The 26718-nt window shown below is 44.5% G+C and overlaps 1 protein-coding gene across 1 annotated transcript in view; it reads right to left on the reverse strand.

The window, feature by feature from the left end:
• EPHB1 (EPH receptor B1) overlaps window positions 1–26718 on the reverse strand; it is a 552359-nt gene that overhangs the window by 90309 nt on the left and 435332 nt on the right. The window contains exons 5-7 of the mRNA XM_084846918.1: window positions 25885–26220; window positions 5327–5508; window positions 687–849 (exon numbers count right to left, since the gene is read on the reverse strand). Coding sequence (XP_084703044.1) covers window positions 687–849; window positions 5327–5508; window positions 25885–26220 — 681 coding nt within the window. The remainder of the gene's footprint in view (window positions 1–686; window positions 850–5326; window positions 5509–25884; window positions 26221–26718) is intronic.

Here is a 26718-nt window from a genome sequence, read left to right on the forward strand (position 1 = left end):
TAAATAAATGGATCGCATTCACAAAATCATAAACCAGTGTACATGGGTCTGTTTCTGTTTTGTCTGGAATCCAAAAAGAAGCTATGAGTGTTGTGAACTTGTGATTAGCCCAAGGAAGATGCTGCAGTGTTACAATCGAAAGACATTAGTAAAGATGACCAGGCCCTGAATGTTGATCTCTGGTGCCTTTCTAAACTGCCTAAACAATCGTTTATCATATGTCAGGCATGAACCACTAGGAATGACACACTACACTATGTTCATATACAAATTTTCTGTAACATAATGCACTAGCCACTGCTGAAGGAAGAACGTAAGTGGACAACTGCTCTGACATAGAGAGGGTATTCTTATGTCTCCCTAGCTTGCACGCAAATATTCAGAGCCCGTTCACATGCAGAAAGCAAAATACACACGCACACTCTTACATGGTCAGGTCAAAAACAGAGATAAGAGATTTCAGCCAGATTAGTCCTCCAGATGGCAATTAATCAAACATCTCTGTAAATCACCTGGCTCTCACCACGCCGCCCCTCTGGGAGGCAAGGGTTTGGAGAGACAAGTTGATTTAATCCAATTACAGCTTGGAGGTTTGACAAAGAGTGCAATCTCCTTCCCTTCCTCACCCCCCTTCCTCAGCTCCCTTTCCCCCTCCTCTTCCCCCCCCCCTTTTCTGTTACACTCACCATCTGTCAGGGTTTGGAAGCACATTTTCCCACTGTATTTCCCATAGCCGGCCACAGTTCGGGCTCGCACCTGTACCACGTATACCATCCCTGGTCGCAGCCCATCAATTCGCGCTGTGTTGGTCTGGCTCTTGGCCATGGAGGAGTTGTACTCACTGTGATCCTTTGGGGAACAGCAAAGAAAAGGAATTCATAAAAGGGAAGAAGCAACATATTTCCAGGAATGACTTTGGTGCTGATAAATCATCAAAGTTATAGTGGCAATGAAAAACAACATTAAATTTCTTCCTTGCATTTCCCGTCAAGAGGGCCAAGGAACATGCAAGCAATGACATTTTGCAAGCTTCCCATCTGGCCTGGTCCATGGGATGCAGTGCGATGGTGATGATGGTTAATATTCTTTTAAATCACCTAACCAGTGCTGCAAGGATTCTGCATTTGGGCCATTGGGGGGCAAGGGCTGATTGAACTGGGTCTTTATAGATAACCAAAGAGTGTCCCCAAGATATTTTTATTCTCACATACCCTTTTCCAACAACAATATTATATCATTTACATGTCATCAAAAAGCCAGATAGCCTTGTTGTTGTTGGCCCCCATTAAAAACAACTAAATGAGCACTACTGTACAGACTAATGTAAGTTCCAACCTCTTAAGAATAATAATTTAAAAAAGTTATGGAGTGCACAGTAGTACAGTGTGTTCCACATTCAAAATAAAGAAGTAACTAGATGCTTCATTCTGTGCTGGTGTTCCGTGGTGTATGTGTGTGTGTGGGGGGGGGGGAGTGCCCAGACTTTGATACAATGACAACAGTTTAAGATGTAATAAACCTTAGTTAAGAATTCATTAAATAATGCAGACCTACAAGGGAGAGAGTTATATCACAGGTCATTGACCCTATCCCAAAACATAGCCAATAGGTGCCTGTGACAGTTGTGCAACTACATTTCTGCTCATGCAATGAATGTCCTCTGTTGGGGAAGGTACAAAAGAGAGTACAGTGAGTCAATATTCAGAGAATGAGATACTCTTGCAACAGAAGTGCAACATAGAATGAAGATGTGCATGCTGTGTACAACAAATGAGTAATAAGTATACATTTATTGTGCAAAAATCTGACCATGTAGAAAAGGTTTTGCACTAGAGCAGGGGTGCACAATCCCTGGCCCACATGTGGCCCTCAGAGCTGTGCCAACCCCACCTAGAATTTCCCTTTTTAGCCAAAGCACCAGTGATTTCCCTTGCCAGTGTTAACACTAAGGCTATCAAAGGAAACCCTTCCTGTGCTAGTGCTAATGAGGGAAGCTCTTCCCTTACCTCTGAACTTCTGAGAGATCAGAGATAAGGAAACTGCTTCTCTTGCTAGCACTGGGCAGGGAAAAACTTGTCTGGGGCGAGTGGGGAGAGTGTGTGTTTGTGGAGGGGAAGTATGTGCGTGTGTGTGCATGCATGCATGTGTGTATGAATGTGAGTGCATGTGCGTCTCTGAGGGTGTGAATGTGTTGGCATGTTTATGTGTGCATGCATGCCTGAGCATGCATATGTTTGGCCTGACACCCCGGTAGGCACCTGATGTGGCCCCCGGGGCTAGGCATGGGTGAACTCCCCCGCAGCCTGTTTGTGGGGTGCTTGCCGGACTCCTACCATTTGTCTTACCATGGCGGGTGTGCGGAACAAACCACCCAATGGTCCAGCAAGAGCTCATGGTGGTTTCCACTTGGTTGCAAGCTGCAATTTAGCGCAAAATCGCAGGTAAGCTATTTATGAAAATCGTGATTTTGCACAAAATTACAGGCATAAATGGTCTTATTAGACCATTTACACCGGCAATTTTACACAAATCCCACTATTTATGGACGCAACTTTGCGCAAAATCAGAATTTCTGTAAATAGCTTGCCACCACTTCTGCGCAAAATGGCCGCTTGTGATCAAGTGGGAAACCCAAACTTGCTGAGTCAGTGCATACCAAGTTGGGCAAGCTCGAGGATCCACGAGCTGGCATTCAGGGGGCCAAGCTGGCGAAAAATCGCCAAGCTCCACCCGCAAACCAGATTCCTCTGACATCCCTCCTTGAGGCTGAAAAGGCTGTGTACTCCTCTTCTTGAGTAACTAGCTCAGTATCCAGTACCTAACTATTCTGGCTAGCCTATCACCTTTCCTAAATGAGTAGCATATGAGAAATTCTAGCTGAATTTATACATGCATGTTCCCCTATTTCATACGTTATGAATATTCAGTAGTGACTTTCAGCCATCAAACAGGGCTTTCACATCAACTAACACCACAAACATAACACATTTCAGACTATGCAATGTGCACCTTCAGCTGTGAGTCAAGTTTTATGTTGGTGACCAGCTTTACAAGCATATGTGAAAGTCCGTCACTCTCAAAAGTTGCTTGCAATCTCAGAGGTGTACTTTGCAAATTCAGCCTCTACTTGGAACTGAATTTCAATATCAGAACTCAAGTACTGATTTGGGGGTTGTGTCTGAGTCCTAAATCTTATATTATTTTATCTCTGAACCCTATCAACAAATGTCCTATTCCTCTCTTGAAAATGGTGACATGACCCATATTTTAAAATACCTTGTTTGGCTATTAGAGTTTCATAAAATATTGCCAAAAATTTAGCTTCTGACTCAAAAATTAATGTCAGCCTTTTATCAAATTCTCCTTTTAGTCTCTAGTCTCTGTCCTAGCTGTGCTGTAGTGTGGGTGCCATGGCCTAAATAAGATTCCAGTTAAACAGCTCACTCTAAGGTATTCACAGAGTGAGTTATGCAACTGGTTTGTGCATCAGGCAAAGGGGCCTTCTCTATCCTATGTCTCAGTGACGATGAGGCCTGAAGAAAACAATGCCACTCTAACCAATTTTTGGACCTGGAAATTGTCATAAAACAAGGAAGGGCAACATGGTCCTTCAGATGTTTTGGTCTACAACTCTCATCATCCTTCACCACTGACTATGCTGGCTAGGGCTGATGGGAGTTGTAAGCTAAACATCAGAGGGCCACAAATGGCCCATCAATGTCATAAACTATTTCTTATGCTTCAAGTCCCAGATATTCATTTGACAGGTAGCAAACAGAAAGTGAAAAGCAGTGAGTTGCCCATGGCTACTATGGTACTGGGTTCCATGAATTTGGGACTCCTTGATGTCCACATCCTCTCAGCTTGACAATGAATTGCACTATCAAAACCCCATGTTGCTACAGAATTTTCTATTTATATGGCCATTTACATTCCAAATCTTTCCTTTTACTGGAGATCATTTGTGTCGCCTGTTACTATACACGCGCACACACACACACACACACACACACACTTGTTCTGTGTCTCCCTTTTCTCTGGACTATTTCACTTTCCCCTGAATATTCAAAGACTGAAGCAGAAGGGTCTAATACAACTGTGGCAATGCGAAGAGGTACAATGCTGCTGCTGCCTCCCATGTCTGCTCAGGTAGACCTGTAGTCATAAACAATACCAAGCATGGTTGGCAGATCTGTGTAGTAGCACTGCAATTGACACTGGCTTCCTCACAATCTGGCATTTGATAACATTCACTGTCCCCCAGGGACTCAGGGGCAGAACTATTTCATAGTCCAATCTACGGCAATCTGTGTTGGGTTCTACCTATCCAACTCTTACAAAGTAATAAAACAGGTGTTATCTCTGGAAAGCAGGGGCTTAAGAAAGAGCTTTAGGAGGATAATACTAGCACAGGGGAGTGGCATAGACTGGGCAAAGTATTCACTATACATCATCAAAGTTTGTTCAGTGCAGAGACTGCCACTCCTAGCAAGCTATGAGATGCCAAAAACAATCATCATTCAAGAATATGAGGAAATGACACAAGTATACACAGCAGGCAAGCAGGAACCAATGGGGAGTCCCTGGCTTCAGTTAACTAACATTTCAAAGACTATTCTGCAACAGTGTGACTGACTGGCTTAGTGAAGCCTGGGAGAGGAATTCCCACTTTGCCACTATGTTATGGCTCAGGCAAACAGCAGGTAACATGGATCAAGCTAAGCAGGTCACACTGGTGGGGTGTGGATGATCTTGGAACTAAAGCAAGTGCATGAAGGCTGGCCATGGAAAGGTCCCTAGCAGGCTGTGGAAGAATGTCCCAAGGGAACTGTGTCCCATGCACCCCTTATGGCTAGGTAGAATGGATCCCTGCAGGAGACAGCTCACAGGAGAGAGTTTTATCTTTAGAAAAATGGGCCTTCACATTGACAGGATCAGTACTCAGTAAAAAAAATAAAAATCTCAAGGTAGAGCAAATAGGAAGGATCCCACAGGGTGGCAAACTGGTGCTGGAATGTAGAGAATACCATGATGCTGAAATCATGGTGTAGAAGGGCAATGTGAACAACAGATAAACCTGTTTTACCCAGCTCAGGATTGGGCTACAAGCCTAACTGGTATAGATCTTTCAAAAGAAAGAGCCTGCCTCACATCTCACTGATATCACAGGGTGTCTCCCCATTGACTTCAACAAGGCTTTGGATCAGGCCAATACTGAACATTCCACAACATGGGGAAAAAATAGCAGGGAGTTTCAGACATACACCCCCTTCCACTCATTAATGGCCCAGCCCAACTCCCTTCCCTCAAATACATTCAGGCTTACGGTGGCTGGTCTTGAGCCCATAGTGCTGCTAATCTCGGGGATGCAGATCCGGCTCACCTTCTCATAGTAACGGATCTCATAGTCCAGGATGATGCCATTGGGCTGTTCCGGCTGAGGCCACGACAGTGTGATGCTCCTCATGGTGGCACTTACCTGGTGCATGATAGGAACTGTGGAAGGAGCTATGGAGAAAGGAAGGCAAAGGAAGTGCAAGAAAATTGAAAATTAACCTAGGGGAAGGAGAATAACAGCATTATGAGAGTGTGGTAAAAATAAAACATCAGGGTGGGAGCAGGGAGATGAGGGTCAGTGATGGTGAAGGGGGAGAATGGATATTATATAAAATAATATAGTTCAATACAATAGCATACAGTATTTCAATATACAAGAACAAATATCTCTGTACCTGAACAAGTTCCTTGTTGACCTACACAAAAAGGCCAATAAATAAGCAGTAGGCCAAGGGTGCAGAACCACTTTCAGTCTAAGAGCAGCATTCTAGTGGTGGGTGCGGCCAAAGGCAAAAGGGATGGGACCAAAATGCTGGCATATTTTAGCTTAAAGCTCTTACTTGGGGATGTCAAAGAAAACTGTTTGGGGGTGGAGTTTGCTGAGTTTTCCTAGTTTTGCCCCCCCCCCCGGACTTTGTTTCAGTTCCTGCTGAAGCACTCTACTCAGTCTGCAGTTGAGTTGGGCCAGTTTGCAGATTTTCTGGGCATTTTGCGCATATTTTTCCCACAGGTTCCAAAATTTGCGCAGATTTCTGAGCAATTTGTGCAAATTCAGCTGTAATTTGTGCAAATTGAGCTGTAATTTGCACATATTACTCAGAAATTTGCACAAATTGCAGAACCTATGGGGAAAAAGTGCAAAAAATGTTCCTGGAGTTCAGGGGAAAGTCCACAGTTTGGCTCGCAAACATAAACCAAGCAGTACACACCACGGAACTCTGTCAAGTCAAAAAAGAACTGGATTTCCCAGTGATGGACACCCCTACTCTTACTGTCAGTAATGAAAGCACAAGAGAGGCTTTGCAACCTTTATGAACTGGAAAAAATGCACAAAAGTCAAGAAACCACCAAGTGACTGGTGGTCAGGGGAAAGGGAGTGGGGCCATCTGGACTGGTCGCAGGTTCTGCACTCCTACAGTAGGCAGAAGTAATAGGCTGTTATATTTCTTGCTCTTATTGTTCACTTAATATTTTGTAAGCAACTGGGCATAATTGTGTGGGAAAGTGGCATATAAATGAAGCAAAGATCATTATTATTGTCAGAGGCCCTCCAAACACTTCGGGCCAAAATGCCTTCTATGAAAGTCCCACTGAGATGGAGTGGCAGGCAGCTCCCAGAAGAAGAAAAATTTGTGGAGAAAATTCCAAGAAAATTCCAAGAAAAGTAAAAAAAAAAAAAAAACGCCCCCATGATAGGCTACGTAACGATTAACATAGCCTATCGTGGCTAGATTTGCGAAGTCAGCCATGATAGGGTACGTAAATCGTCACGTAGCCTATCACAGGTGACTTAAAAAAAAAAAAGCACATACGGCTAATGGCGGCCCCCATAGGGAGCCGCCATTCGCGTTCCTTATTTGGTCACTGTAGTCTACGTAAAGATTTACATAGACTACAGCGACCAAATAAGGAACGCGAATGGCGGCTCCCTATGGGGGCCGCCATTTGCATATGCGCTTTTTTTTTTTAAGTCACCCGTGATAGGCTACGTGACGATTAACGTAGCCTATCACGGCTGACTTTGCAGATATAGCCGTGATAGGCTACGTAAATCGTCACATAGCCTATCACGAGGGCGTTTTTTTTTTTTACTTTTTATTTCGCGGCCGGGCGAGGCGAGGCGCCTCCTCCCCGGCTTGAATTTCGGCCGGGCGAGGAGGGAAGCCTCCCCCCCCGGCCTGAACTTTGGGGGGAGCAGCAAAGCGCCTCCCCCCCACCGCGAGGCAAGCTGCGAGACCGGGTAAGTGACTTTCGTGCACCCCTATACTAAAGTAGGAAGTCAAGAAATCACCGGGATAACAGGCAGGCATGGCCTTGGTGTACAAAATGAAGCAGGACAAAGGCTAATAGAGTTTTGCCAAGAGAACACGCTGATCATAGCAAACACTCTTTTCCAACAGCACAAGAGGCGACTCTACACATGGACATCACCAGATGGTCAATATAGAGATCAGATTGATTATGTCCTTTGCAGCCAAAGATAGAGAAGCTCTATACAGTCAGTAAAAACAAGACCTGGAGCTGACTGTGGCTCAGATCATGAGCTTCTTGTTGCAAATTTCGGCTGAAATTGAAGAACATAGGGAAAACCACTAAACCATTCAGGTATGACCTAAGTCATATCTCTTATGAATATACAGTGGAGGTGAGGAATAGATTTCAGGGATTAGACCTGATAGACAGAGCACCTGAGGAACTATGGACGGAGGTCTGTAACACTGTTCAGGAGGCAGCAACTCAATCCATCCCAAAGAAAAAGAAATGCAAGAAAGCCAAGTGGCTGTCTGATGAGGCTTTACAAGTAGCTGAGGAAAGAAGGGAAGCGAAAAGCAAGGGAGAAAGGGGAAGATATATCCAACTGAATGCAGAGTTCCAGAGAATAGCAAGGAGAGACAAGAAGGCCTTCTTAAATGAACAATGCAAAGAAATCGAGGAAAACAACAGAATGGGAAAGACTAGAGATCTCTTCAAGAAAATCGGAGATATCAAGGGAACATTTTGTGCAAAGACGGACATGATAAAGGACAAAGAAGGCAGGGACCTAACAGAAGCAGATGAGATTAAGAAGCGGTGGAAAGAATACACAGAAGAACTATACAGGAAAGATCTGAAAGTCCCTGATAGCCATGACAGTGCGGTCACTGAACTTGAGCCGGACATCCTCGAGAGTGAAGTCAAGTGGGCCTTAGGAAGCATTACTAACAACAAAGCTAGCGGAGGTGACAGTCTCCCAGCTGAGATATTTAAGATCCTAAAAGATGATGCTGTTAAAGTGCTGCACTCAATATGCCAACAAATTTGGAACACTCAACAGTGGCCACAAGACTGGAAAAGGTCAGTTTACATTCCAATTCCAAAGAAGGGCAATGCCAAAGAGTGTGCAAACTACCACACAATTGCCCTCATTTCACATGCCAGCAAGGTGATGCTCAAAATCCTACAAGCTAGGCTTCAGCAGTATGCGAACCGAGAACTACCGGAAGTACAAGCTGGGTTCCCAAGAGGCAGAGGAACTAGAGATCAAATCGCCAACATTCGCTGGATCATGGAGAAAGCAAGAGAATTCCAGAAAAACGTCTATTTCTGCTTCATTGACTACGCTAAAGCCTTTGATTGTGTGGATCACAACAAACTGTGGCAAATTCTTAAAGAGATGGGAGTACCAGACCACCTTACCTGTCTCCTGAGAAACCTGTACGAGGGTCAAGAAGCAACAGTAAGAACCAGACATAGAACAACCGATTGGTTCAAAATTGGGAAAGGAGTATGACAAGGCTGCATATTGTCGCCCTGCTTATTTAACTTATATGCAGAGTACATCATGAGAAACGCCGGGTTGGATGACTCACAGGTTGGAATTAAGATTGCTGGGAGAATTATCAACAACCTCCGATATGCAGATGATACCACACTAATGGCAGAAAGCGAAGAGGATCTCAAGAGCCTCTTGTTGAGGGTGAAGGAGGAGAGGGCAAAAGCTGGTTTGAAACTCAACATTCAAAAAACTAAGATCATGGCATCTGGCCCCATCACTTCCTGGCATATAGAAGGGGAAGAAATGGAAGCAGTGACAGATTTTATTTTCTTGGGCTCCAAGATCACCGCAGACGGTGACTGTAGCCATGAAATTAAATGACGCTTGGTCCTTGGGAGGAAAGCTATGGCAAACCTAGACAGCATAGTAAGAAGCAGAGACATCACCTTGCCGACAAAGGTCCGTCTAATCAAAGCTATGGTTTTCCCAGTAGTAATGTATGGCTGTGAGAGCTGGACTATAAGGAAGCCTGAGTGCTGAAGAATTGATGCTTTCAAATTGTGGTGCTGGAGAAGACTCTTACGAGTCCCCTGGACTGCAAGGAGGTCAAATCAGTCCATCCTAAAGGAAATCAACCCTGAGTGCTCATTGGAAGGACAGATACTGAAGCTGAAGCTCAAATATTTTGGCCACCTAATGCGAAGAGGAAACTCTCTGGAAAAGACCCTGATGTTGGGAAAGACTGAAGGCAAACGGAGAAGGGGACGGCAGAGGATGAGATGGCTAGATAGCATCACTGTTGCAATGAATATGGACTTGAGCATGCTCCAGGAGAGAGCGCAGGACAGGAAGGCCTGGGGTGCTATGGTCCATGGGGTCACGAAGAGTCGGACGTGACTGAATGACTGAACAACAACAAATTTTGCCGTGATAGGCTACGTAGGTATTTACGTAGCCTATCATGGAAAAAAAACAAAAACAAACAGTGAACGCAAATGGCGGCGGCTACGGTAGCCGCCATTTGCATTCGTTTTTTCTCTTTTTTTGCCATTTTAGCCTACATAAATATTTACGTAGGCTATTACGGCAAAAAAAAAAAAAAAGGAATGTAAATGGCATAGTGGCTGCCATTTGCATTCCCTTTTTTTTTTTGCTGTAATAGCCTGCATAAATATTGACATAGGCTAAAACGGCAAAAAAAAAAAAGAGAGAACGCAAATGGCAGCCGCCATAGCCGCCATTTGTGTTCGCTGTTTTTGTGTGTGTGTTTTGCCGTGATAGGCTACGGAAATACTTACGTAGCCTATCACGGCCTCCGCAGGGATGCAAATGGTGTCCCTGCGTTAGTCGTAATAGGCTACATAATTATTTACATCGCCTATCACGGCTATAATGAGGAAGCGAATGGTGGCCGCAGACGTGGCCGCCATTCGCAAGTCAGCATGGATGGCAGCAGGTAAGTGCTGTTTCGCACACCTTACGTGGGGCGGGGCTTCGTTCCGCCATGGATTTCGGGGGGCTGAATGCACTGGCATTCGGCCTCACTGAGATCTGTGGCGGAATTCTCTGACATCCCTATAATCAGTCAATCAATGAACAAGGGCTGGTTGATCTTTCTTTACAACTCAGGCTGTGCAGATCATTCTCTGGGAAATGACTTCAGCAGTAACATGTGTTCCAAGGTCAGATTATTTGATCTTGGAGAGTCTCTCAAGAGTGTCACCAGCATCTCTATTTAGCCAGACTGCCTACAATGGATCTAGGTTTTACGGCAGAGCTGTCCTCCCTTTTGCCACTGTAATCAAGTTTCCTCATATTTAATTGCTGTTTGAAGAACATTATTGCAGCAAGAGGAATGAAATGGGAACAGTCTGTAAATAATATAGTTTTAATATTTAAAACGCCAGTTATTTTTAATTAGAAATTAAAATTCCTGGGGACTCTTTATCAACGGGAAGCCATACAGGCCCATCTGCAGATGAATAAGCAAATTCAGGAGAAGGTTTTTCACCCACTGTGAAGCTAGTGCAATTCATTCCCCTTCACCTGACCATCACACTATCCTTCAAAGAGAACAAAGCTACTCTTAGGGCTGCATAGAATTGTTCATGGGTTTCATTTTTCGCAGAGAAAAGCACCCAAGGTTTTCTCTGAAAAATCAATGCTCCCCTAGGAAAAGAATCACATACCAAGACAGGGGAAGGATTTGCGCTGGCCATCACCCTGCAGATGGCCTCCTTCAAAGTATTTGTTGCCAAGAGGTGAGCCAAAGGGACAATCCACACAGACAATCCTCCTCCTCTCCAGCAGAAGAGAAGGAGAAGCATGATATGCATATTGTCTCCTTTTAACATGGCTGTTGTAGCAACTTTGAAGGAGGCAATCTGCAGCTGTGAGCAATATAATCCTCCTCCACCCTTGGCAAAGCACTTGTCAAGCAAGGATTACACTGCAGATGAGTGCAGTAAAAAGGGGGACCCTGTTTTGGCTCAGCACTAACCACTTCTAGGGATGTCAGAGGAATCTGTGGGAGGAGCTTGATTAACTTTTGTCAGCTTAGCCCCCCAGACTCCAGTCTGTCTTCCTCCAGCCGGCCTGACACAGTGTGCAATGATTCAGGCCCACTGGCAGAATTTCCGTAATTTTTAGCATAAAAATGTGCAAATTTTGGCTGGAATTTGCACAAATTATGCACATTTACGTGATTTGCAACAGAAATTTGAGGAAATCACTATTTGCATAAATTACAGCCAAGAAAAAATATGCATTCAAAGTCCCCAGAACTCAGGGAAACTGCACGGCACGGCTCACAAAAGCAAGCCAAGCCAGGCATGCCGTGGAAGTCTGGTGAGCCCCCAAAGGGCCAGATTTCCCAACAACAGACATCCCTAGCCACTTCTTTCACTGCAAGTGTTAGGGGTGGTGTGTGTTTTGCTTGGGGTTGGCGGGGGGGTTGGTTTGAGTACAAACAGTTGTTTGGAAGACAGCAGAGATTATACTTCTATTTCAATACAAGCTTACCACCCAGCAGTGGTGAAGAAGGAATCACTAGTTGCACCATGTGTGCCAGAAAGGACAGTGTACTGCTCTGAGTCAGTCTCCTGGGGAATCACTGACGTCATCTTTGAATCTGCCTCCTGCATTTATTTTTGAAACCTCTGCTGGGGATGGGAGTCCACACAAAACCAAGGCAATATAATGTGCGCTTCATTAAACAAGTTAATTTCCTGTCTGGTCCTCCAGAGACATCAAAGTGTCTCATTTTAAAGCCCACTGAAGCATGTGCTGAGGGCTCTGTAGGGATGAATCCTCAGAGTCTCCTAAATGCTCTCCTCCATGCATGTCTTTGGAACTCACCCCATTTTTAATCATACCTTTGCCGTTATAAATTGCTGAACCTACAAGTGAATGTTGATTCTTCAAACATGGAAAGCAAACAAATACCCAAGACTAGTATGGTATTACATATACACCTGAAGTTTAGTAGTGCACTGTGAATTAAGTATGTGCCCATTCCGTTTACCATGGCTGTGTATCCCTGTGTATTCAGCCATGTTAGAGTTGCCAACACTTATTTTGGACAGGCTCCTCATCTTGAATGGCTATATTGCAGGCAGATACAATATGGTCATCTCCATGGCATGCCCAGAATAGCTATATCTATTGATTTTGGCCAGTGCAGATGGGTGATAGTTTTTGTTTCTGTTCAGTTTTGATAAGAATTTACCAAAAATTGCAAATTTCTTCATATGTGGGATTGAAAGGACTTGAGATTTTTAAAAAATGAATGTGGGAGAAAGCAAAACTGACAGATTCATCCATATCACTCTTTGCAATCAAACATGCAAATTAAAGTGAGAGTTTAACCACATGTTATAGCAGCGCACTTGTGTCTTCAAACACAGGTTGCATCAACTAGCTATAAAGTGGTGGGGAGGATTTCAGGCAGAGAAGTGGTGGGCAACAGGTTGAGACCCCATCTGTTATTTTGCAGCCTACAACCTCTCCCATAGCTGCTTTTCTCTGGGTCAGGTTCCAAGACCAAAAATAAGCCTGGAGAGTAACAACTGGGGGAAAGGGCTTTGAAGAAAGGTACAGCAAACCCTCCCACTACTTTTCAACTTGAAATTAATTATGTTGCTGAACTTCGAAATTAGCTGGTTTGGTAACTGCCAATTATCTAATTTACATGTAACACTGAGGCTTCTGGGAGGAAAGCTCACCATAAGCTAAAAGATGAAGAAAATATACACTAAGGGAATGCTAATAGAGAATGCATGAAACATATTTGCATAATCTATATACAATTTGGGTTGGGGAAGCTTCCGAGAGCTTGTCTGGGTAAGCTCAGGGACTGCACAGTATTTCAATTCTCTAGAGCTTTCCTGGACCCAGCCACAGCTGTTTTCAGCCTTAAAAATCCCCCTTATAGATACAGCTGGATTTGAGCTTTGATGCCCTTGCATGTATACTCTTTGCAATTAGTAAGGATGGGGGCGAACTTCATTTATTTCTGATTTTAATACAAACTGAGCTAATTCACATTTCCCAAACTAATTTGCACTTCTCATACTAATATGCAGACCAGAATGCAATTATCCATCAGATCTGACACCACTAAATTTTGCAATACAGTTTTCTGATAAAAAAAAATGTATAAAAGTGCATACATTAGAGGAAATTGCACACAAAAATGCACACATTAGGATTAATGCACACAAAATACATATAAATATTCATGTTGACCTTTCCCCCACCCCAAATTCACAACTGATGTGAAAATGGGATGGAATCAACTTGTGCTTCAAAAAGTTTGAAAGTTAAAGAAACCAAAACAGACAGATTCATTGATTAGTGTTCAGTACTTGGACAAAAAGGAAATGGAATTTTAGGGCAATGTGGTACAGAGCAACCCACATTATGACTCAGTTAGAAATTCATGCTGTTACCCTGATTCTGAATCAAGCTGAGTGGAATCTGCCCATCACTACTACCCTACGATTGGCATGACACATTTTCTTTTCCCCCTGCTGCCCTGCAAAAACTGGAAATAATGATATCAGAAACATTCCTTTCTTACGATCAGTTTCTCTGTGCTGTTTTTTTTTTAATGTGAAAACCTAATTCCTGGCAGATTGAAAAACCATGTTTTATACATTGCTTTGTATTGGAGATAATTGAAGGCGGTATAAATTCAAAATTGCTGGATTGTCTTTTTCCCTCATGACATAGTTTTTCTGTTACCAGAGTGTGTTATTTTATCATTAGGTTCCTTCAAACTATTTTTTATATTATTGAAAGTTGCCTTGAGCATATGGAAAGATGGGGCACAAATGCTTTTATAATAAATACATGAACAGTTGTCTCTGATATGCACATTCATCCCACTATCATCTCTGTTCACAGATTTTGCAAGTAATTGCAAAATGTACTTAAGCAGAGACAACACTGGGTCAAGAGGGATGAGTGTGCAGACCACAGGCAACATTGGCTCTTTCAAGCCACCCTCAACTCATTTAAAACTGTCTCCAGACACACTCATGATTGAGTGAAGATTTGAACTCAGATCTCCCTGGTGTAACAGTCCACCATGATAAGGATCTCTGGTAACTTTTTATTATTACTATTCATAGCAACCCTTGGTGGGATGGATGGAAATCAGATCAACACCTCTTGATACTGGGGAGGGGAGGGTTAACACCCCCTCCCCCATGCCATTTTCCCAATAAAAATTCCCCTCAAGCTGCTATTTGTTCGCTCCATGGAGAAAAAGTTGCAGGTACACATCTGAGGATATCTATATGTTTTCCCCTGTGGTAGTAAATAACAGCTTTGGGGAAATGTGATCAGGAACATGACATTGTAGAAAGTGACAAACTCCTCCTCCCTCAGCACCGTAATTCCACTCTGTGCATGTGTTGGGGCAGGGGGTGATGATTCTGGGCAATCTGAATGGGTAAGGCTGAGAAAGCCTCAGTACTTCCATGCATCCACCTGCACATAGATTTGTCACCAGTCATCTTTGCAGCATTCAACAGGAAGGGCATTTATATTTATTTAATTGTTTGGTATTTTATTGATTGCCAGCCACTTTGAGGGTCACTGTGGGAGAAAAACAACATACAAATGCCGTAACAACAATGATGATAACAATATCCCTCACAGCTGCTATTACCTCCTTCTCCTCAAGAACAGGAAATAATAATCTCAGATCTCCGTGACCTCAAGTTGCACCCTAAGTCTCTCACTCTAGGTACGCCTTCTCCAACCTGGTGCCCTCCAGATGTGCTGGAGTACAACAACCATCCATGCTCATGCTGGCTTGGGATGATGGACATTATAGTATACCACATTTGGAGGGCACCAGGTTGGGAAAGGCAGCTGTAGACACTACACCACATTAGAGCTGCCAGTATGTAACAAAACCATGTATATTATTTCGTACAAATTATAGGGTGTGTATGCGGAGCGGGGCGAATCCTCAGACTGGATGTATATGGTTTGAATCTTATATTTATGCTCCTCTTCCTGCTTGGGGTCAGGCAGCCAGAGGGTGTTCAGAAATATGCTTAGTGAGGTGGCTGTTTATTCTTTCCGGTGGGTGATGTTGACAGTCCAGCACAGCCTTTGTTTACACAGCACATTTAATCATGGGTTTTTACTTTTTTTTTTAATCTTTCCACATCCGCTCAGAGAAGATGATAATTTTCTGAAATTAAACACTTAGCTTGATTGCTGTTTTGTTAATTGCCACATTCACAACCCCCCCTGGTGCTCCTGCCTGTTTAACATGGATAATGCTGCAAAGATGATCGGCGTCAAATTGGTGCGCAGGTGGACGGGTGGTAGTGCTGAGGCCTCCTCATCCTTTCTCATTCAGATGGATTGCCCAGCACCATTGCACAAAGGGAAAGAATTAAACTGAAGTGGGAATTACTTTAAAAAACGAAACAAAAACACACAGAGATGCAAGCTCAAAACAGGAATCGGGGGGAAGAAATGTCTAACCTCTCTAACACTGGGATATATTGTGCTTGAATCCTGCAAGCCAAGGGTTGCTATTCTGGGAAGGCCTGGCAAGGCCCCCTACACTTACATTCCCACACATCACTCAGTTTGCTTAAACATGGGGACATCTTACGATTAGCCTTCACTGCAGTATGAAACGAACCTGGGTTGGCCTCAGCTTGGGCAATTGTCTCTGTGGTATATAACAGAAACATTATTTTGTTAGTGACTTCCCAGCTTAACAGTCTGATCCTACACCTAAAATTTGGTGCATTCCCCAGCAGACGGTTCTTGTTCCCTTGTACCTCACTGAGAACTGCTCTTGGCCCCAGGAAGGCAGAGGTCTTTGGCAGTGTTATACCAGTGCTTCTGTTCTAGTTCCTGGACCATTGGGGTCTAGATGACCTTCCACCTCTAGCACAGCATCACCTTTTGACCTAATAGGAGGCAAAACAGCCAGAATCTAACAAAGCAAGTGGATAGGGATGACAAACCAGATTAGGACCACAGAATGTGGGAGTGCCGTGCTATGGTCCCATTTGGAATCAGACCCCCTCACCATGCTTCCTATTTGCAACAGAAGGAAAGTCCCCTTTATGTCGTGCTCCCAATCTGACTCCGGGGGGGGGGGGGCAGGATCAGCTATTTGTAGTCAACCATGTATGGCTAAATCACATGTTAAAAGTCATGTCTAGTTTGGCCCTCAGGAAGGAGAACAGAACCTGCCAGCTCTACCCCTGCTCCGTGACACAGAATTATGTTTCAGCAACAGTGATGTAAGTTGCAAAGCTGCAAACCATTACAGCTTCAGGTGCAAAAGAATTCAATCCTGTACTGAAGATCCAGTGGCTGAGGATCTGTAGGATTCAGCAGAATTCCCATTACACTGGAAGAATATGAGATACCCCACTGCCATGAAAAAGACGCAAGTGGAACATCTCAGACATGCTGGCAAACACACTGCTGGCAAAGCGCTTCCTCCAGCAATGATACACTGGCAGAATGCCTGAATGGGATGGAGTCATAGAGGGAATGTGGGCAGCACAGGGCAGGAGCACCCTTACACCATATCCCATACTCCTCCAGACCAGGACTGCACCCCTGTTGACGGTGCAACTTTACACCAGTCCCAGACCTAGCACAGGAAATGTACCTTCCATTGACTTCAGTGGGAGGGGGGATCCCAAAATAGCCATGCTGCATCAACTGCCCTGCCCATATTACCACAACAGAATATAGGATATGGTGTAACTCAGCATCCAATCACTGCCAAACCAGCACCACTATATAAACCCCACACAGAGAGACCATCCCTCAAATGACAAGGTGTGGGGCTGTGTCTCTCTGGCCCCAACACACAATTATGAGCTCACAAGGAGGACCTCTAGTGATGGGAAAGGATGGAGAAAGGGCATCTTGCACACAAAAGGAGCACATTGCACAAAAGAGCCTGGCCAGATGACACACATGAGAACTTGAGCACATTGCTAACTCTTCTCAGCCTAGAGCCCTAACAAGTACCTTGCTCCCAGACACAACCACACACCACCAAACTCCACTCCAGCAACTAGGAGTGCCAGGACAGAGAACCCCACACAGCAGGTAAGGAAGGGAAGGGGAAACATAAGTGAATACTGTCTCCTGTCTGAACTGTATTGCTCTAACACTCTTCTCCTCCCCTCAGCAGTGGGAAGCAATATCCTCCACACAGAGGGAGGCACTCAGCAGCAGCAGCACCCCCACCACCACTACCCCCCCACACACACACACACGTAAGCTCTCTGTTGGCAAATCCCTTGCACTCCTTCCTTTCTTTAGTCTCTCCTTCTGGGTCGAATCTGCACCAAGTTCCAGAGGGAAAGGATAAGGCTGTGGAGCTTACTGCCCCTTCTCCTTGTTCCTCTCATTCCTTGGGCAATTGGAGAAAGCAGGTGAACACATAGTAGAAGCAAGGAGGGAGCGGCAGGACCAGGCGTCTCCAAGAAGCAGCACTTGGTCCCCTACTGGAGTTTGGACCACAGCAGATGTCTGACAACGTACTGATCTCCTCATGCCAGCCCAGCCAGCTGAGGTATTTTTATTGCAGGATTTTAAGTAAATATCCGGATGTTAATCCAATCCCACCCACTTGCCTGGGGGGGGGGGGGAGAGCACCTTACCTTTTCCTACCACAAGCCTCTGTTGAAAGTTTCCCACCATATTAAAAAGTTGAGATGTGAAACAGGGTGGAAAGGCATGTTCCAAAGTGTGGTGTGGGGAGGGGCTGACACTCCCTGTGAAGCAGGGGTGTAGTCTCAGGCCAAAGCCAATTCACCTGGGGTCCCAATCCAGTCCTCCAGGGTTCCCCAGTTGGCCATGTGCCACTCTCCCACCGCCTTTCCCCCTGCCAACCCATAATTTGGTAGTTTCCCAGCATTTGCACATTTTCACCATCCTAAAAGGTTGAACTGTCTCTTCTAAGGCTTAATTGCAGGCAGTAAGAGCTTTAAGCTAAAGTACACTGGTAGTTTGGCTCCACCCCTTTTTGCCTTTGGCCACACCCACCACTGGAATGCTTCTCTGAAATATAATATGGCCCTTGGATTGAAAGAGGTTCAACACCCCTACTGCATAGGGATCTGACACACACATGCTTTTGTCTATCATGGCCTTTGTCTTAGGCATGATATGGATTTCATTTTCCTATGAATTCATAGTCCTGTTAATTTACCTGTCCCTCCATCTAGTTTAGAATGTTCCCTTGACTGTTCCAGAGTAAACATTTGGAAGACTCCAGCCCAAAGGTTTGCATTACTTGATAAAATGGGATGTGCAGCTTTATGCACAAATTCACTTAAGTCCTTGGATTTAGGCCAATTTAATCTCAGTGAACTCAAACTGAAGCCAACTAACTATGTCATCTGAAATCTAAGTGTTATGGTTTAACTTCATTGAAGACTGGACGGTTAAGCTTCTAAATCGCACAAACAACATGGAAAATCTCTCCCCACAGGCTATCAGCATCATAATCTATTGGTTACACTAAGTTAGAACCACAAAAAAAAAAAAAAAAAACACCCTCGAAGAAATGTTAAAACTAACACAGATTTTCTGGCTTGAATCTAGTACTTCTATTTCCTCTAATACTGGCAGCTCCTCAAAATAATTGGATGGACTTAAGCCAATACATGCCACAGCCCAAAACACAAGTAAGAAATCACATACTCTTGTTATCTTCTTCTGAGTCCCCGATCTCTATGCCTACTCTCTCTGCCTCTCTTGATGTAATTGCCTGTTATTCTTGCAAGTCAATTACCTGCTGCTACATAAGGCCTTCTGATGTCACACCCTGTCTCAGTGCCCTTATCTCAGTTGCTTTAAAGCAGGGGTTGGCAACATATTGCCTGTGAGCCACATGCCCCCTGCCATAGCTTTTTTTTTTCCCCCCCAGCACCCACTTTCCTTCCTGTGCCATTGAAATTTGTCAACATGGCAATGGGGGGGGGGGATCCTTTAAAAGGAACATTGGTGGTTTGCCACTGAGTTTTGGTAGCATGGCAGCAGCAAAAAGGTACTATTTGAAAGCAAAATAGCTTTTTCAAAGGGGCTGTTTTCCCCTGCCACCATGTTGCCAAATTTTGGTGGTGCAGCAGCAGCAGGGCAAGTGGGGACAGAGATGCAGCCCCACTGGGGACCAGGGGGGCATCCTGCTCTAACGTCTCAGTGGTTCTTGGTCAAGCTTGGTTGAGGTAGCTTAATGCTGAGAGGAACATTAAGCCTTCTCAAATATGGCTCGTTTAATGATACCTTGTGAGTGAATATTGGTTGAGTGGTCTTCAAGGCAAAGGAAATCAGACAGGCATGTCTAAGTAGTTTTAAAAGTAGGGTACTTTAGCCATCAAATTTCTTCATTTTATTCTTCAAAGCAGCAATTTGTGGCAACCGTCAATGAGGATAATAAATTATCCATTATAATACTATCTAGGTATAAGGACAGATTTTGTTTTAGCAAGGCAAGGCAAATTGTAATTATCAACATTGAAAAGACCAGATTCTACCTTCTATTGGAATGTATGGATACTGGGGAAAATTGAATAAAATCCTAGTGACCTGATCTGAGATATGAAAACTCTGAGCTCTGACCAGCTCAATGCTTAAAGGGGACAATTCCAAAAATCCTTGTTATGGACCGTTTCTGGCTACAAAAGGAAATTGTAAATGACCGTATTGGCAGAAACATTCTGTCCTATTCAACCTGGTACAGACAATAACTGGCAAGGCCTGTCTGAACATTAAGAACAACGATGGTAGGAAGGAAAGAGAGAAAACACTGGCATGAACATGTTTCAGATAGCAACAAATAAGTTAATGGGCAGGAAGGCACAGTAAATGGACATGGCCATTTTTTGTAAAATATAAGGGGAACCCAAACATTAGCAATTGCTTTTATAGTCCTGGAAATGGTAAGATCCTTTTAATATAATCTTCACTTCATACATAGGTGTTCCTTCTATGTATTTCACGACTGGGGTTCCCCAAACCAGCCTTGAAATAGTGTTACATAATCCACTAGGGCTGTGCACTGCTTCAGCCCGAAGCCCGAACTCCAAGTCAAAGTGGGGTGACTCGGGCCACTTTAGGTCACCTCAAGTCAAGGCGGAGGGGACACAAAGCGGCCCAAAGTGGATCAGGTTGCTCCAAAGCACTTCGGTGCACTCCAAAGTGATACGGAGGCCCAGCTGCCACACTGCTGCTACTGCCCAGCCCCCAGTTCCTTACCTGGTCCTCTGGACGTGCACCAACAGCCATCTCGTTCCAGGGAATGGGGGGAGCCATTTTTAAAAATGGCAACTCCCTGTATTTCCGGAAATGCAGGGAGTCACCATTTTAAAAATGGCTCCCCCCATTCCCCAGAACAAGATGGCTGCCAGTGTGCATCCAGAGGGCCTAGGAGCTGGTGGCAGCAGTGGCTCCCCCAGCGGCGGCCCGCCCTCATTGAAAGCTGCCGTCACTGGCCTCACTCAAGCCTTCACGGGCTCCTTGCAAGCAAGGAACCCATGAAGGCTTGAGCAGAGACAGAAGTTGGCCTCCAACCAGGTGCCCTCCCCTCCTTCCAAGGTTTCCCCAGCAGCACCTTCCCCAGCAGCTACCCTGGCAGTGGCGGCTCCCCCGGCGGTGACACCCCCCCCACACACACACATGGAATAAGGGCCCAGGTAAGGAGCTGGGGGCTGCGCGGTGTGTTGAGTAGGCGAAGCGGGATTCGAATGTCTAAATCCCACTTCAGATTCGTAGGCTGAGATGGGTCCCCCACCCCCAAATCAGCCTGAGCCAAATCAGGCCCACCTCAGAAGCCCTGAAGCAGCTTCTGACTCTGAGTCAGATCCAGGTTTACGCATAGCCCTATAATCCACTACCAAAACCAAACAGAATGACCAATAACCATTCCAATGACACTGTATACTTTAGTGTGGATGAGCAGAACAATCTCCTTTTGTGTTTTTGCATTTGATTACATACAACTCTGTGTAGAGATGTGCTCGAATGTGTGTGTGTGTGTGTGTCTACACGTGTGTGAACCGCTTTGCCAGCAGGATGAATATTAAGCAAGTAAGACCAGCAATGTTTATTAAAAAAAAAAAAAGTATTAAATGGGTAAGCAGATCGAGCTCACAGTCTTTCAAACTGTCTCTCAGGATTCCATCCTACCAAAACGGAAAAAGAACCTTCCAGTTTGACAGTACCATCTTCTACCATCAGCTTTTGCATGTTGTAAACTAGCCAGATTGCTCAAGGATCCCAAGCAAAGGCCAGGAATGCAAGGCCCTACACCAGCTGTACTGTCCCTCCCTTTCCCTTCTACCATTAGATGCCCTAGCGAATGGATTCATATGAGGCTTCTTAAAAATATAGTCCGCAATGACCTTATTATCTTACTTGTTTCCTTTCTGAAAGGTAGGATATAAATAATTGCAATAACTAAATAAAATAGATAAAGAAGGGCAGGGCAGCAGAATTGGCATGACAACTCAGGGCTGCTGGGGTTGAATTGAAGGAATTGTCAACAAACGTGCACCTTCCCCAACCTGGTGCCCTTCAGATGTGTTGGACAGTTACAAATTGTCCCCAGCCAGCATGGGAGTTGTAGTCCAATACATCTGCAAGGGGGGCACCAGGTTGGGGAAGGATGTTGTAGTCAATGCACCCAAAACACTGCATTAGCCTGGGCCTTCCTTTGCCAAAATAAAGGGCTATGGACTAGATTATTGTTTTAAAGCTGGGCTGAGCCCTCAAGCTCTATAACAAGCTTTCCCAACCAGGTGCTCGCCTAGGGTGGCCACTTATACATCACCAAAAAACTAAGAGGAAATGCATCACCCCAAAAGAGGATGAAAAAGGATACTAATTTGCATGACATTTGCTTGTGCAAATGTATAAGTATAGGTGCAAATTTAGAAATAATAACTATAATTTAAATAAAAATATAAGACATGTCACCATAGTGGAAAAGACAGACAAAGTGACCCATCAGTCTGTTCAGTCTGCTGTCCAGGTGATAATTGTTGATAGGCAACTCCAAGGCTCTTGCTCCCCCTCTTGATAGTTCTTTGACTTCATACCAGACTTGGACTGGACAGCCCTTCAAATAGAGGACCCCTTCAAATAGAGGACTGTCCTCTGCCAGCTCTCCAAAATAGAGGACAGCCCTCTGAAAAACAGGACACCTAGCCCCCCTTTGCCCTCCAGATGTATTGGACTACAACTCCAAGAATTCCTGACCATTGGTCATGCTAGGAGTTGAAATCCAAAACTATCTGGAGGGCACCAGGTTGGGGAAGGCTGCTCTATAATAGATAACCACATGACTGCCACAAGGGTAGAATGAAGTCAGTACTGAGCATGTTGGAAAACCCTACCATATGAAACCAATATGTTCAAGTACCAAAATGTGGTGGTGGTAGCAGTGTGTGCATGTGGCGGGTGCGAATCTTTCAGCAAAATATCAAAACTGCCGTTTGTCTGAAATGGCAAGGTGTGACAAATGCCCACTGGCCCAGGTGAGATCTGCAAAATAATTGGAGGAAATGAAAAATCGCTTTTTTGCTTGGATGCCAAAATCCAGACAGCATTACTGGACGTGAGCGACAGCAGTCTCTATATCAGAGAGACCAATAGCCAGAGATAGCCAAACGCGTGCACACGCACACACACGCACACACACACACGCACAGAACAAAACATCGCCAACAAGGCCACCTTGTGTTCATTTGCACCCATGATTACAACTCGCTCACAAAGGAAATTCAATGTGCTGTTCTTGTATTTTACAGCCCCGTTGCTCTGGGAATAGACCCAGTTAGCAACATTTCATACAGCAATAACCTTTCAGGCGAGTGGGCAAAACTGTGAGTGATGCCGAAGTTCTCAAGACTGTTTAAAGAGGCACCCAGGCATACCAACAAAAGTTGGGCGGGGAGGAAGCAGAAGAGAGCCCTGAAGATACAAGCAATTAAATAGAAACTCATTGGGTGGAGGGTTATTTGGATGGCGAGATGGACAGATGGGGAGATAGCTGCTATAGAGGGATGAAAAGAGAAGTAGTGTGGAGACGGATGTATGGGTGAATGGGCAGACAGATGGCTAAGATGAGGGTACTGATCACTTCTTATGAACCTGAGAAAGGCATCCAAGTTTGTTTCTGTTAAAAAATGCTTAATTAGACTAATTAAAGAGAAGAGAATTGACATAAATACTATTTTTTGTCTGAACTCAGAGCATGCAATTTTCTCCATCATTTGTCATTACTTGGAATCTGCTTTTTTCTCTTTCCTTTCATGCATGCTTTTAATAAAGCCCCATGCAGATTCACAATGCACACTCCCATTGAAAGACAGTGTATGCAGATACAGCTGCCTATAATAACATGGTTTTCCTGTTATTGTCTGCTTAGGCAGTAACTCTTGCAGGTAGAAACATATTGCATTTTTAGGTCAGCGACAGAACAATGAAGGGAGGCCAGCAAAACTACATTGTTAAGCATCAGCGTCTGAGTTGGCACCAAATCTGCACAATCTATTCCACCTGTGCATTCCCATTAACCTCGCTTTAAATGCCTCCAGTGGCTGGCACCCGATTTCAACCTGCTTAAACAAGTGCTGAATGCTAACACCTCATATCTAACTGCCAAATATGTATTTTCTCTTTGCAGCCTTTCAAAGATTGTTCACATCCTTAATGCACTGAGAGCAAACGTGCTTCTGCTGGATGATTACAGAGCAAGTCCAAATAGAATGCAAACATACCAGCTCTTAATAATCATCATGGCTTTGTGGCAGAAATAGGGAAGGAGAAAAGAGTCGATGGACAGATGGGGAATAGACTGACTGACAGGCAGGCACAAAAAGGAGCAGAGGGAACAACACCTAAAGGGATAACAAAGCAAAGGATCTGTGCAGAAAGAGAAGGATGGGCAGAGCAGGGCTAGATAGTGCTCTGGGGAATGCAAGCTCAGACAGTAGACCAAAGGGGTGTTCGACCTGTTCATGTTGAGGCCACCCTGAGGCCCCTTGCTTTCTGAGGGGAGGCAGCTACAGATGAATGGAGCAGCAGATGGGCAGGTGGGTAGATGTCAAAACGGAGGGAGAAGAGTAAGCAGGCAGGAGGACAGACAACAGAGCAAAGATACAAGGAGTAGGTTGGATTGTACTTGGTTAGAGATGGAAATGACATCCAGGCACAAACCGAACATGACAACCTGACAGCGTTCTTATTCCCTGTAGATGGGACGCTAAAATATTTACGCCAGGTTTTTGTTGCAAATGCTCCCATGGGTGTGGAATTAGCAAACACTTCCCATTTTACATGTATCATACAAAGCAGAAATTACCTCCCCCCTTCTGTAACCAAACCAAAACAGATTGTCCTCTATTGTTGCTGTCTACTGTCAATTCTTCCCTTCATTAAGCTTTAGGCCAGGGTCACCACCTGGTAGCTGTGCCTTCCCCACCTCTCATATCGAACGCATGCACACGTGCTCATGCTTTTCACAGATCTGCCACCATCTGGCTACCCACTCCACCTCCCCTATACCTCCCCTCCTTTGCTTTGCCAAGGCAGGTCACACTCAGCAATACATTTATTCGGGATTCCTCCTGGTTATTAAAAATGAATCTGTGAGAGAGAGACACACTCTGAAAGAAATTATGGGCCTTTCTATATGATTTCGTTGGTGTTGTTGTTTAGTGCACTAACTACACCATTGTTACACAGTTGTAATGTAGATCCAGATGTCATCCCTGAAGGTAGTGCTTCTGCTGTGGGAATTTCATAGTCCCAGCACTCAAACAACAGAATTTTGTTATCTGGGAAGATGGGATTCTTCCCCCAGCTGAGTGTAATGTGGCTGTGTGAGTGAGCCAGAATGGAAAAGCTCCTGCATAATCACTAGTGGGGCATAGCACAAGCCCTCCCCACTTTTACATTTTTCAGGTATGGCCATGCTGCTTAGCTATCCTATGGTACTGAGAATACACTTAGAATGGATCCTTAGTGACATCAGTCCAGAGCCCAAATTCTCAGCAGAAATGAAAAGGCCTAGAGCAGAGCAGTCACATTTCCATTCCCACTCTAAGCCTTTAGGGGAAATGACTATCCATATTTCTGAGACAATTTAATTCTAACAGTACCTTTAAAAAGACTTTATTTTATATGCAAGATTATCACACTTGGTTGCAAAAAGCTAACCTAAAAGACCATTCAAATTAGTGTGCTCTTAAAGAACACATTTCGTTAGTGCAAAGAGCACACAGCATGGCAGAATAGCACTTCTTGGGCTTCTGATCATGTCACTTTTTAATTTATTGCAGCTTAAAGAAACTTGGAGCTACTCATGTGGATTTGCATCCACTCTCCAGGGGGTATGGCCATCTGGGGAACCCCGGAGGGCTGGACTGTGACCCCAAGTGGGCCAGATTTGGTCCCCAGGGCTGCAGTTCCCCACCCCTGTCTTAAAGCAATCTCAAGCTTCCTTTTCTTCTACCATGAAGAAAATCACACAGCTGTTGAGCTATTATTGTGGCACTTACCAGCTTGGTTGGTGGTGATGTTCACTGACACATGCTGTGGCGGGAATGGACTTTTGTTGGAAACTCCGTTGACAGCCTGGATCTCAAAGGTATATGGTGTGTGGGCCCACAAGTTGCTGATGAAGACCCGGGTTTCTGTAAGGCCCAGCTGCCTTGGTACAAACTCCACGTTGTCATCACAGCGGGAGCAACTACGTCGATCCGACCGACATTTCTTGCAGACAATGTTGTAGGTCACATCATCACGGCCTCCTGTCTCCCGAGGCGGATGCCATTCTAGTATAATCGATGTCTCATTAACAATAGAGATCACATTGCGGGGCCCTGAAGGAACACCTGTTAAAACACAATTTGCAGGAAAATGTTATGCAAGTAAATGTCTGTTTGTGATACAATGTATATCTCTGCTGAGATGCTGCAAAGATTAGAAAACAGGGACTCAACTCCATCAGTTATGGATAAATTAAGAAATATCTCTTGTGATTTTCTACTGTGGTGCTCCTGTTGAGGACCACCAGGATCAAGAAGGCTTTCCTGCTCTCCTAATAATCTTGAGCATTTCTCCCACTTGTGCCCTCTCCCAAAAGTTCCAGTTAGAAGACTGGATGGACATGTTTAACTCACATAGAATCTCATTGATCACCTTAACTGTAAAATAATTTCCTCCAGGTCAGATTAGCTAGTAAAGGTCTTAGGAGAGTTTTGCCTTCTTTTGTAGAGTGGCTTGGGTAATTTGTTTGAGTTATCTTCAGCTATTTGGTATCTGCACATACCAATCTGCCACATTTGAAAGTTTTTGTTTTTTTCCTGTTTACTTAGGATAATGATTATGTG

The sequence above is a fragment of the Heloderma suspectum genome, chromosome 3 (genome assembly GCF_057233095.1).
Source record: "Heloderma suspectum isolate Gila_16-S chromosome 3, 16-S_ref, whole genome shotgun sequence".
Classification (NCBI taxonomy): domain Eukaryota; kingdom Metazoa; phylum Chordata; class Lepidosauria; order Squamata; family Helodermatidae; genus Heloderma; species Heloderma suspectum.